Source organism: Pithys albifrons, chromosome 5, assembly GCF_047495875.1.
Source record: "Pithys albifrons albifrons isolate INPA30051 chromosome 5, PitAlb_v1, whole genome shotgun sequence".
Classification (NCBI taxonomy): domain Eukaryota; kingdom Metazoa; phylum Chordata; class Aves; order Passeriformes; family Thamnophilidae; genus Pithys; species Pithys albifrons.
In genome coordinates this window covers 75,917,347-75,929,593 of record NC_092462.1, presented here as the reverse complement: position 1 = coordinate 75,929,593, position 12,247 = coordinate 75,917,347, and the positions used below count along the sequence as shown (strand labels likewise).

At 44.9% G+C, this 12,247-nt stretch overlaps 1 protein-coding gene across 4 annotated transcripts in view; it reads left to right on the top strand.

The window, feature by feature from the left end:
- The first annotated feature begins 541 nt into the window (after positions 1-541).
- ALMS1 (ALMS1 centrosome and basal body associated protein) overlaps positions 542-12,247 on the top strand; it is a 55,842-nt gene continuing 44,136 nt past the window's right edge. For 3 of the 4 annotated variants that reach the window (XM_071557087.1, XM_071557086.1, XM_071557084.1), the window contains exons 1-3: positions 542-690; positions 4,554-5,865; positions 7,184-7,314. In XM_071557087.1, coding sequence (XP_071413188.1) covers positions 5,178-5,865; positions 7,184-7,314 — 819 coding nt within the window. In that variant the 5' untranslated portion in view covers positions 542-690; positions 4,554-5,177. Of the gene's footprint in view, positions 691-4,517; positions 5,866-7,183; positions 7,315-12,247 lie in introns of all 4 variants that reach the window. The other variant, XM_071557085.1, reaches the window with a different exon arrangement.

Here is a 12,247-nt window from a genome sequence, read left to right as displayed (position 1 = left end):
AGGGTGGGCAGGCCCTGGCACAGGTTGGGCAGAGAAGCTGTGGCTGCCCCATCCCTGGGAGTGTCCCAGGCCAGGTTGGACAGGGCTTGGAGCACCCTGGGCTGGTGGGAGGTGTCCCTGCCCATGGCAGGGGGTGGAACTGGATCATCTCTAAGGTCCCTTCCCACCCAAACCATTCCTTGATTCTCTCATTCCCTACAACAGCGTTACAAAAGCTGCTTCATGAGAGTTTTTAACCAGCTCTGACAAAATTGTCCCCAACTTTTTGCCTTCAACAAACTTACCCCAAACCTGAGGAACTTCCCTGCTGCCTGGCTGGAATTCCAAAGCCTGCAAATGTTTGGTGTTTGGGGAAGAAAAAGGTTTTTATCCCAACCCTTTGTGTTCTCCTTCCAGCTGGGAAATGCCATTTTGAACAGGTGAGGCTGAAGATCACCAGCCCAACTTCTCCCTCCTGCAGCTTCCAGAGCATTGGAATGAAAAATTCTGCAACTCCAGAATCCATTCTCATTCCCCAAGTGTTTCTTATCCCTTCTCTCCGGAACCTTGGCATTGACCAGTCCCCTGGCACTATTTTGGCACCTTTTGTACCCCGAGGACCCATCAGGGAAGTTGAATTTTCCCCTTCAGAGCTGAGGACACTGAAGGGCCCTGAGGACACTCTGACCAGGATCCCTCCAAAGGCACAAGGTACGGGAAGGGGGACTTAGTGCTGGAATAGCCTTGGGATTCACAGAACTGGGAAGTTGCTCTTGGTCTAGTGGGGTCAAGTGTGATTTGTGTGTGGTTTTTTTATGTGTTTTGTGTGGTTTTTTTCTTTTTTTTGTTTGTGTGGTTTGTGTGTGTGTTTTTTGTGTGGGTTTTTTTGGTGGGTTTTTTTGTGTGGTTTTTTTTGTCTGTTTTTCGTATTTTTTTGTGGGGGGATTTTGTGTGGTTTTTTTGTGTGTGGTTTTTTTGTGTGTGTTTTTTTGTGTGTGGTTTTTTTGTGTGTGTTTTTGTGTGTGTGTTTTTTGTGTGTGTTTTTTGTGTGTGTTTTTGTGTGTGTGTTTTTGTGTGTGTGTTTTTTGTGTGTGTGTTTTTTGTGTGTGTTTTTGTGTGTGTGTTTTTTGTGTGTGTTTTGTGTGTGTGTTTTTGGGTGTGTGTTTTTGGGTGTGTGTTTTTGGGTGTGTGTTTTTGGGTGTGTGTTTTTGGGTGTGTGTTTTTGGGTGTGTGTTTTTGGGTGTGTGTTTTTGGGTGTGTGTTTTTGGGTGTGTGTTTTTGGGTGTGTGTTTTTGGGTGGGTGTTTTTGGGTGGGTGTTTTTGGGTGTGTGTTTTTGGGTGGGTGTTTTTGGGTGGGTGTTTTTGGGTGGGTGTTTTTGGGTGGGTGTTTTTGGGTGGGTGTTTTTGGGTGGGTGTTTTTGGGTGGGTGTTTTTGGGTGTGTGTTTTTGGGTGTGTGTTTTTGGGTGTGTGTTTTTGGGTGTGTGTTTTTGGGTGTGTGTTTTTGGGTGTGTGTTTTTGTGTGTGGTTTTTTGTGTGAGGTTTTGTGTGTGTGTTTTTTGTGTGTGGTTTTTTGTGTGTGGTTTTTTGTGTGTGTTTTTTGTGTGTGTTTTTTGTGTGTGTTTTTTGTGTGTGTTTTTTGTGTGTGGTTTTTGTGTGTGGTTTTTGTGTGGGTTTTTTGTGTGGGTTTTTTGTGTGGGTTTTTTGTGTGGGTTTTTTGTGTGTGTTTTTTGTGTGTGTTTTTTGTGTGGTTTTTTTGTGTGTGTTTTTTGTGTGTGTTTTTTGTGTGTGTTTTTTGTGTGGGTTTTTTGTGTGGGTTTTTTGTGTGGGTTTTTTGTGTGGGTTTTTTTTGGTGTGTTTTTTTGGTGTGATTTTTTGGTGTGATTTTTTGTGGGGTTTTTTTGGTGTGTTTTTTGTGTGTGGTTTTTTGTGTGTGGTTTTTTGTGTGTGGTTTTTTGTGTGTGGTTTTTTGTGTGTGGTTTTTTGTGTGTGGTTTTTTGTGTGCGTGTTTTTGTGTGCGTGTTTTTGTGTGCGTGTTTTTGTGTGCGTGTTTTTGTGTGCGTGTTTTTGTGTGCGTGTTTTTGTGTGCGTGTTTTTTTGTGCGTGTTTTTTTTGTGCGTGGTTTTTTTGTGCGTGGTTTTTTTGTGCGTGCTTTTTTTGTGCGTGCTTTTTTTGTGCGTGGTTTTTTGGTGGGTTTTTTGTGTGTTTCTTTGTGCGCGTTTTTGTGCGCGTTTTTGTGCGCGTTTTTGTGCGCGTTTTGCGCGTGCGTTTTGTGTGGTTTTGTGCAGGTTTTTTTGTGGTTTTTCATGTGTTTCTTTGTGTGCGTTTTTGTGTGCGTGTTTTGTGCGCGCGTTTTGTGTGGTTTTGTGCGGGTTTTTTTGTGGTTTTTTGTGTGTTTCTTTGTGTGTGTTTTTGTGTGCGTGTTTTGTGTGTTTTGTGTGGGTTTTTGTGGGGTTATTTGTGTGGTTTGTTTTTTGTGGGTTTTTTGTGGTTTTTTTTGTGCGGATTTTGTGCGTTTTTGCATTTGTGCGGTTTTATGCGATTTTTGTGTGTTTGTGCGTTTGAGGGTTTTGGATTTGTGTGTGCGTTTGTGCGTTTGTGCGGGTTTTGTGCGGGTTTTGTGCGGTGTTTGTGCGGTGTTTGTGCGTTTGTGCGTTTGTGCGTTTGTGCGTTTGTGCAGGTTTTGTGCGTTTGTGCGTTTGTTTGTGCGTTTGTGCGTGTGTGCGTTTGATGTTTTTCTGCGTTTGTGCGTTTGATGTTTTTCTGCGTTTGTGCGGGTTTTGTGCGTTTGTGGTTTTGTGCGTTTGTTTGTGCGTTTGTGCGTTTGTGCGTTTGATGTTTTTCTGCGTTTGTGCGGGTTTTGTGCATTTTTGTGCGTTTTTGTGTGTTTGTGCGTTTGTGCGTTTGTGCGTTTGTTTATGCGTTTTTTGTCCAGTTTATTCTGATATTATAGGACTTTTTTATATTTATTTTTTACATTTCTTCTGGTGTGTATCTGCTTTACATATACTTTATTTTATATATTTTTGTTATAATATTTATTATAATATTTATTTATTTTAATAGTTATAGGACATTTTTGAGAATTATTTCTTTTAATGTCTTCAGACTTATATACATTTTACATACACTTTAATATGCATTTTAATATAAATTTTAATAAACATTTAAAATAAATGTATTTTAATGTACATTTATTCTGATATTATGGGACATTTTTGATACTTTTTACATTTCTTCTGGTTTATATCTATTCTACATATACTTTATTTTATGTATTTTTACTATAATATTTATTGCAATATTTATTATAATATACATACTAAATATAAATATTATAAGTATTATATTTATCATAATATGTATTATAAATATTATAATATTTAATTATTATAAATAGTATTAATATCATTTTTGTTTATAATACATCTTATAAATGGTATAATTATGATAAATAGTATAAATATAATATTTATAATAAACATTGTGAATATTATAATATTTAATTATGAGAAATATTATGTATTATATTATTTATTTATAACAAATATTATATTATTTCTAACAAATATTTTAAATATTATAATGTTTAATTATGATAAATACTATGTATTATAGTATTTATTTATAATAAATATTTATTCATAATAAATATTTATAATAAATATAATAAATATATCTAATTATGAGAAATATTATATATTGTAATATTTAGTTATAATAAATGTAAATATTATTGTATTCAATTATGACATATACTATATATTATAATATTTATTTATAATAAGCATATACTATATATTATAATATTTATTTATAATAAGTATTATAAATGTTATATTTAATTATGATAAATTTTATATATTATAATATTTAATTTTGATAAATAGTAGGTATCATAATATTTGTTTATAATTAATTAATTATTATGATAAATATTGTATATTATAAGTTATAATAAATATAAATATTATATTAAATTATGATAAATATTATATATTATAATATTTAGTTATAATAAATATTATAAATGCTATAATATTTAATTATGATGAATATTATATATTACAATCTTTAGTTATAATAAATATTATAAATGTTATAACTTTTAATTATGATGAATATTATATATTATAATATTTAGTTTTAATAAATATTATAAATATTATATTCAATTATGGTAAATATTATGTATAATAATATTTGTTTATAATAAATATTATGAATATTATATTCAATTATGATAGATGTTCTATATCATAATATTTATTTATAATAAACAGAAATATTATTGTATTCAATTATGATAAATATTATATATTTTATTTAGTTATAATTATTATAAATGTTATAATATTTAATTATCTTAAATATTATATATTTTAATATTTATTTATAATAAAATTATAAATATAAATAAAACTAAAAATATTTAGTTTTAATAAATATTATAAATGTTATAATATTTAATTATGATAAATATTATGATGTTTATTATTAATATTCATGTTCTCAGCCATTTCTGCTGCTCATTTCCCAGCAACCCCCAAATGCCAAACCTGCCGTGTCTTTGCAGGGAAGTTGCTGCCAACATTCCGGGTGATGCCAACGAGTCTCCAGTCCGACACTTCCACCCTCAGCATTTCCATTCCCCCGGAGTCAGAGGTTGGCTCTGATGTGTCACCCCAGGAGGTCTCTCTCACCTTCTCCAGATGTTCTGGAGACGACCCAGCAAGCCAGTGGGATCCAGAGTGTCCCCCTGTCCCCAAGCAGGGGCTCCCCGACTGCTCCTCCGACACGGATCGTGCCCTCTCCGCTGCCAGAGATGTTCAGGACCCTGCTGAAGATGAGAGCAGAAGTTTGGGTGGGAGCCTGCAGGGATGGTCAGCTGGTGTCCTGCCTGGAGTTAAAGATGGAATGGAAGGTGGCAGAGGATTCCAAGCCTCAGATGTGGGAAGGAGGAGAGAGAAGGGGCAGCGAACTCGTTCTGTGTGTCGATTGGGTGTCCTGAGGGACATCCGGGAGCTCCTGGCACAGGCAGAGCATTTGGGTGCCAGGTGGTGCCATCCTGCCTTTTCCACAGCCTCTTGTGCAGAAACTGGGGAGTGTCCCCCGGTGCTGCTTAGGCAGGAGGATGATCCCAAAGATTCAAGGGAAGTGAGGGATAACATCCCTCCGGCTCAGCGGAGACTGTCCTGGGATGAGGCTGCCACCCGGCCAAGCCTGCGGAAGGAGGGCTTGGGAACAAACCCTGGCACGTGCCACTTCAGATGGGCAAACCTTTGTAATGCCAACCTGTGCCATGGTGAAGGGGGGGAAGGAAACATCCCAAGAGTTCAAGGCAGGAAAATCCGTGGGGAGGTCGGAGCCGGAGGGTTGTAGCAGCGTCACCATGGACAGGAACCCACCTGGTGTGGTGGGCACTGCCCAGAGCAGGGCAGGCAGTGAGGACAGCGCTGGGACAACCCCAGAGCTGGGCAACCCTCCGTGCCCAGAGACCTTGGGAAGCATCACTGAGATCCCAGGAGGCTTCCAGGGCCTGTCCCAGTCTGCAGGAGCTGGAATCAGAGCAGGAGGCGCCCGAGGCAGTGATGGCAGCAGTAGTGCAGATTCCCTGGCTGCCCATGTCAGAAACCTTCTGCAGAAGAATCCTCCTCCATCAGAGCATCCAAAGGGTGGCACCCGTGGCACAGGAGGCTTCCAGAGCATCCCATGGGGAGCTGCTGCATCCAGGAGCACGGGAGCAGGGATGGGGGAGAGCGGCAGCAGCAGCAGCGGCGACTCCTTGGCCGCCCGAGTCAGGAGCCTCCTGAGGAGCGGATCCCCCGGGATCATGGACACAGCCCAGATCCTGAGGAATGCAGAAGAGCAGGAGAGGAAAATAAGAGGTGAGGAAAAATGATCCTTCCCCTGGACTCTGCCTTGGGGAGGCCACACCTTGAGTGTTGTGTTCAGTTCTGGGTCCCTCAGGTCAGGAAAGATCTTGAGGGGCTGGAGCGGGGCCAGAGAAGAGCAACGAGGCTGGAGAAGGGACTGGATGTGGCACTGAGTGTCCTCTGAAACACCTCCAGGGACAGAGAATCCACCATGTCTTGATCCAACCCCACTGGGATCACCAGCCCAGGGCACAGAGTGCCAGAGTGATCCCAGTGGGGTTGGATCAAGGGTTGGACTTGATGATCTCAGAGGTCTCTTCCAACCCAAGTGAGAAGAGAAGAGCAACGAGGCTGGAGAAGGGAGTGGAGCCCAAGTGCTGTGGGGAGAGGCTGAGGGAGCTGGGGGTGTTTAGCCTGGAGAAGAGGAGGCTCAGAGGTGACCTCAGCACTGTCTGGAAGTGCCTGAAGGGAAGTTGTGGCCAGGTGGGGGTTGGTCTCTTCTCCCAGGCACTCAGCAATAGGACAAGGGGGCACGATGGGCTCAAGCTCTGCCAGGGGAAATTGAAGTTGGAGAGCAGCAAAAACTTCTTTGCAGAGAGAGTGCTCAGGGATTGGAATGGGCTGCCCAGAGAGGGGGTGGATTCCCCATCCCTGGAGGTTTTCCAGCTGAGCTTGGCCGTGGCACTGAGTGCCATGACCTGGTAAAGGGACTGGAGTTGGACCAAGGGTTGGACATGATGATCTGGGAGGTCTTTTCCAACCCAATCCATTCTAGGATTCTATAAATGGGCAAACCCTTTGTCCAGGTTTGTGTTGAAGGGATTGCTTTGAGGTGATGGGATGTGGGTGTAGGAGGAGCTCAGTGTGTCCCCCTGACTATAAAAGTGATTATATCATATTATAGTCATATTATAATCATAAACTTTAGTGGGACAGAGCTTAAAGGATGGATATTTTTTAGTAATTTGATGTACTGTGGGATGGAATTGGGACATTCCAGTTTGAAAACCACCTTTTTCCTGACATTGGGATTTTGTCCATGTAGTTACGAGGTCAGGAGGTTGGGAAGGGATTGTGTGAGTGAAGTTTGTGACTGAACCCACAGGGATGGCAGGACCAGGCAAAGGGTCCTGGATCCATCTCTCCAAAGAAATGCTCAAAAATCCCATTTTCCATGTATTCCTGGTCATTCCATGAGCTCTGGAATTCCACAGTGACTTTGTTCCCTCGGTTTTGGTAACTAGAAATGCACAGCTTGGATTTTAAGTTCTAAAACTCTTCTCATTGCAAGAAATGGCCAAGAAATCTCCTGGTTTCTGTTCTTTGACAGCCTGGGTGAAGCTGAGACTGGCCAGCCAATCCCAGGAATCTCTGCCAGAGTGGGATGAGGAGGCCCAGCAAAGGATGGCGGAGATAAAGGCAGAGCTGCTGCTGAGGGCCAGGAGATCTGCACCAACCAAGGTACAACCAGCCCAGGGAGGGGGAAAATGCTTCTTCACATGCTCTTCTGGGGATCTTTTATTGGTTTTCCCCAAATAGGAGTTGGAATCTTGAGGGAGGAGCTGTTTGGGAGGTGAAACAGGAAGGTCTGGAGGACACACGAGGTGGGAGAAAGTTCTCACAGCTGCTGATTCTTAGTTGGCTCGAGGAACATTTTTCCCAAAATATTTATGCTCATTGTGCCTTGGAAACTCCTCCTCCTCCTGCCGTGGAAGGAGCTCAGTGGACAGTGGAATATCCTCTGGAAAAAGAGAGTTTTTGTTGTGGTAATTCCCAAGAGTTATTTGGTTTGCAAAGGATTTCTCAGGGAAAGGAGGGAGGGAATTTTTCCTGCCTGGTGTCGGACAGAGGGAAGGGATTTTTTCAGTCCTGGTAGAACCCAAACTCCTTCAGGTAAGGAAAATGATGGAATGGTAATCCCAGGATGTTCTTAAGGAGAGTTTGGGGAGTGTCTGCTGGAGTTATCCAGGTGTTAATGCTGATTTAAGGCAGAGCAAGAGGAGCTCCCAGTCTCTGGCACCTCTATTTTTCTGGGAAAACTTGCCCTGGAATTGCCATGTGTTGTGTGTGTCCTTTGGAATATTTCTAGTTCCTGTATTAACATGGATATCCAGACTGGGGGGGTCTGAGCAGGAGAGTTTTGGCTTTATTTTCACTGTAAACATCCATGTTTGGCATTTTCCAGTGTGTTTATGTCAGGATTTCCAGGGAATGGTGTTTCAGACAAGTCCTGAGCATGTCTTAACTTCATGTTTTTCCTTCCCCCTTTTCTCCTTCCCCCTTTTCCCTCCTTCCCCCTTTTCCCTCCTTCCCCCTTTTCCCTCCTTCCCCCTTTTCCCTCCTTCCCCCTTTTCCCTCCTTCCCCCTTTTCCCTCCTTCCCCCTTTTCCCTCCTTCCCCCTTTTCCCTCCTTCCCCCCTTTTCCCTCCTTCCCCCTTTTTCCCCCTCCCCCCTTTTCCCCCTCCCCCCTTTTCCCCCCTCCTTCCCCCTTTTCCCCCCTCCTTCCCCCTTTTCCCCCCTCCTTCCCCCTTTTCCCCCCTCCTTCCCCCTTTTCCCCCCTCCTTCCCCCTTTTCCCTCCTTCCCCCCATTTCCCTCCTTCCCCCCTTTTCCCTCCTTCCCCCTTTTCCCTCCTTCCCCCTTTTCCCTCCTTCCCCCCATTTCCCTCCTTCCCCCCTTTTCCCTCCTTCCCCCTTTTCCCTCCTTCCCCCTTTTCCCTCCTTCCCCCTTTTCCCTCCTTCCCCCTTTTCCCTCCTTCCCCCTTTTCCCTCCTTCCCCCCTTTTCCCTCCTTCCCCCTTTTCCCTCCTTCCCCCTTTTCCCTCCTTCCCCCTTTTCCCTCCTTCCCCCTTTTCCCTCCTTCCCCCTTTTCCCTCCTTCCCCCTTTTCCCTCCTTCCCCCTTTTCCCTCCTTCCCCCTTTTCCCTCCTTCCCCCTTTTCCCTCCTTCCCCCTTTTCCCTCCTTCCCCCTTTTCCCTCCTTCCCCCTTTTCCCTCCTTCCCCCTTTTCCCTCCTTCCCCCTTTTCCCTCCTTCCCCCTTTTCCCTCCTTCCCCCTTTTCCCTCCTTCCCCCTTTTCCCTCCTTCCCCCTTTTCCCTCCTTCCCCCTTTTCCCTCCTTCCCCCTTTTCCCTCCTTCCCCCTTTTCCCTCCTTCCCCCTTTTCCCTCCTTCCCCCTTTTCCCCCCTCCCCCCTTTCCCTCCCTCCCCCCTTTCCCTCCCTCCTTTTCCTTCCACAAATACAAACCTGGAGGCCTTGAAGGTTTTTTTCCCCCCAAAAAACTTTTAGATTTTGTTTGATTCCAACTTTGGCCTTAAAATGAACTTGTTGCAGTGAAATATTTCACCTTTCTGTGACTCGGTGTCAGCTGGGAACTGTTTTATTCTGATTTAGAATAAGAAGAAACTCCCCACAGTTTTACAAACTGAATTTCCAAGAAATTATTTCAGTTCAACCACAACACTTGGTGCTTTGATCTCGAAAAGATTTTTTGCTCTGCAGTGGTTTTAATTTGAGATAAAAAAAACTGGTTTGGCTTTGCAGAGTGAGTGTGACTGGAAGTTTTTCCTTTTCTGAGATAAATGTGTTTTTCCCTCCAAGCAAAGCAATATGTGTAAAATACAGATTGTTGAGAACTATTTCACTGAAAAAAAAATGCAGCCAAACAAAATAATCTCCTGTAAATTGAGTGGAAACTCTTGTGTAAAATACCTGTTGACTTTATGGAGCCAAACTCCTCATGGACTTCAAAAGAACAAAGATTATCACAAGATATTTTCCTTCTACTAAACTGAGAAATACAAACTGTTCCCAGCACTCAAACAGACAATTCTTCCAGCAGAATAAAATCCCTATTTAGTGTCTCTGCTGCAGATTTATCCTGGATGTTCCTTGGGAAGGTTCAGATTCTGCTCCTCGTTTTTTGAGGTGCCAACCCAAAGAATCTCCTGGGCCACTGTGATATTTTATTTTTGGCCACAAGAAGAGTGTGGAGCAAAGAGGAAAGAGCAGGACAGCTGGGAAGGGGCTTCTCTGTGATCTTTTGCTTGCAAAGGCTGTTCCATCTTTGGATCTCTGAGGATCTCTGGTTGTCACAGGCAGAGCGTGAAGAAGAAGCTTCATGTTGATTTCTCGAGTTCTGCTCAGCAGAGTCTTCAGGGAGGGGACAGGGAGGTGTGCATGGAATGCTGCAAATGTGTCCTCAGGTGGCTCCAAAGGCTGGAATGTTCCCTGGGAACAGGCTGGGAGAGCTGGGGGGGGTCACCTGGAGAAGAGAAGGCTCCAGGGACACCTGAGAGCCCCTGGCAGGGCCTGAAGGGGCTCCAGGAGAGCTGCAGAGGGACTGGGGACAAGGTCTGGAGGGACAGGACACAGGGAATGGCTTCCCACTGCCAGAGGGCAGGGATGGGTGGGATATTGGGAAGGAATTGGTGGCTGGGAGGGTGGGCAGGCCCTGGCACAGGTTGGGCAGAGAAGCTGTGGCTGCCCCATCCCTGGGAGTGTCCAAGGCCAGGTTGGACAGGGCTTGGAGCACCCTGGGCTGTTGGGAGGTGTCCCTGCCCATGGCAGGGGTGGCACTGGATGGGCTTTAAGGTCCTTTGCAACCCAAACCACTCTGGGATTCATGGAATGGTTTCTGGTGCCCCCAGCATAAGAAGGATGTGAAACTCTTGGAGTGAGTCCAGAGGAGGTCAGAAAGTTGATAAAGGCATTGGAGCATCTTCCCTGTGGAGACAGGCTGGGAAAGCTGGGGCTGTTTAGCCTGGAGGGAACCTCAGATGGGACTTCAGAGGGGACCTCAGAGCTCCTTCCAGTGCCTGAAGCAGCTACAGGGAAGCCTGAGAGGGATCGATCATCAGGAATTGTAGTGACAGGACAAAGGGCAGTGGGTTCAGACTGAGAGGGATGAGATACAGGCATGAAATCCTTCCCTGGGAGGGTGGGCAGGCCCTGGCACAGGTTGGGCAGAGAAGCTGTGGCTGCCCCAGCCCTGGGAGTGTCCAAGGCCAAGTTGGGGCTCCCTGGGCTGGTGAAATGTGTCCCTGCCCATGGCAAGTTTTTGAGTTGCTAAGAATTAAACCTTAACATTTCCCTCCTAAACTGGGCACTCTGTTACTCCACCTGTATTTTTTGAGTGCCAAGTGCTCCCTCTTGCCCTTCCTGAGAGCCTCTCCCCCTTTGCCCCCTGTTTTCTTCCACTCTCTGCTGTATTTTTCCACTCCTTGTGCTTTCTCACTTCTGCAGGAAGTTCATGGAGTTGTGGCTCTAAATTTGCTCTGCACACTCCTGTGGATCATATGCCACCCAGCTCATTTTTGGAAGGATGACACATAACAAGCACAATAAAACATGTGAAAGGCTTGGGAAGATGAGTTTATAGCAACTTCTGTGCTGCCTTTCAGCAGTGGGAGTTGCTCTGTGTTACTTCAGGCCGTTGAACTGGCACGTGGTTTTAGGGAAGGGATGTCTTGGGATCATCCCAGTGCTGGAACAGCATTTCTCCATGGCTTTCCATCCTTCCACAGATCCTTCTTGTCCATCCTGTAAGAAATTCAGCAAGGCACATAAAACTCATTTATTTGTTTAAAATAATTAAGGGCACCAAAAAATGGAATAGTGAGCCAGGCCTTGCTGGAACTGGCACCTGGGATGTGGAAAGGCTGGAAATCCTCTTGTTTATATTTGTGGTTTGCACCAAAGATGTCTTTGAGTGGTTGTTATTGCCAGATTCCAATTAGGTGATGAGGATTGTGCTGGTTTAGAGGTGAACCTGCAGGAGAAATGAACCCAACAGAAAAGAGGTTATAAGGCAGAGTTACAATTTAATAACAATATCACAATAAATGCAGTGGCACAAAGAGAAATTGGGTTTAACCCCCAACCCCAGCAGTGTAACCCACCCCTGGGGCACAAACACAGGGGGGTTTGGTGGCCCCTGTGCTGAGCCCCACATGGTTCCTCCAAGACCAAAGGAAAAGGAAGGGACAAAGCTGTTGGTGCAGATGATGGCACAGTCTGGGGGAGAGTGGTGGGCTCCTCCTGTCCAGGGTCTGCTCCTCCTCTGGATCCAACCAGTGGTCCCAGAGGTCCTCAAAGCCCAAGATTCTCTCCCCTCAGGTTTGGGTGGGAGCCCCCAGTGCCTCCCCCAGGGCAGGGAGTTCCACACTGGGGGATCTGACTCTGGGAGTCAGGGGGGATTTTGGAATGGTTGCTGGCCCCTGAGCAGAGCTGAGCCCTCAGGTGGGTGTGGAGGTGCCAAGGACTCCCTGGAGGGGAGTTCTCCCAGCTCCTCTGGCAGGCTTCTTTCCCAGCCAGCTCCCAGCCTGAGGGCTCAGCTGTGCCCTGGGCAGCTGCTGCCAATGGGCCATTGGGAAGAGTTGGTGGGCAATGAATGGAGGGTGGA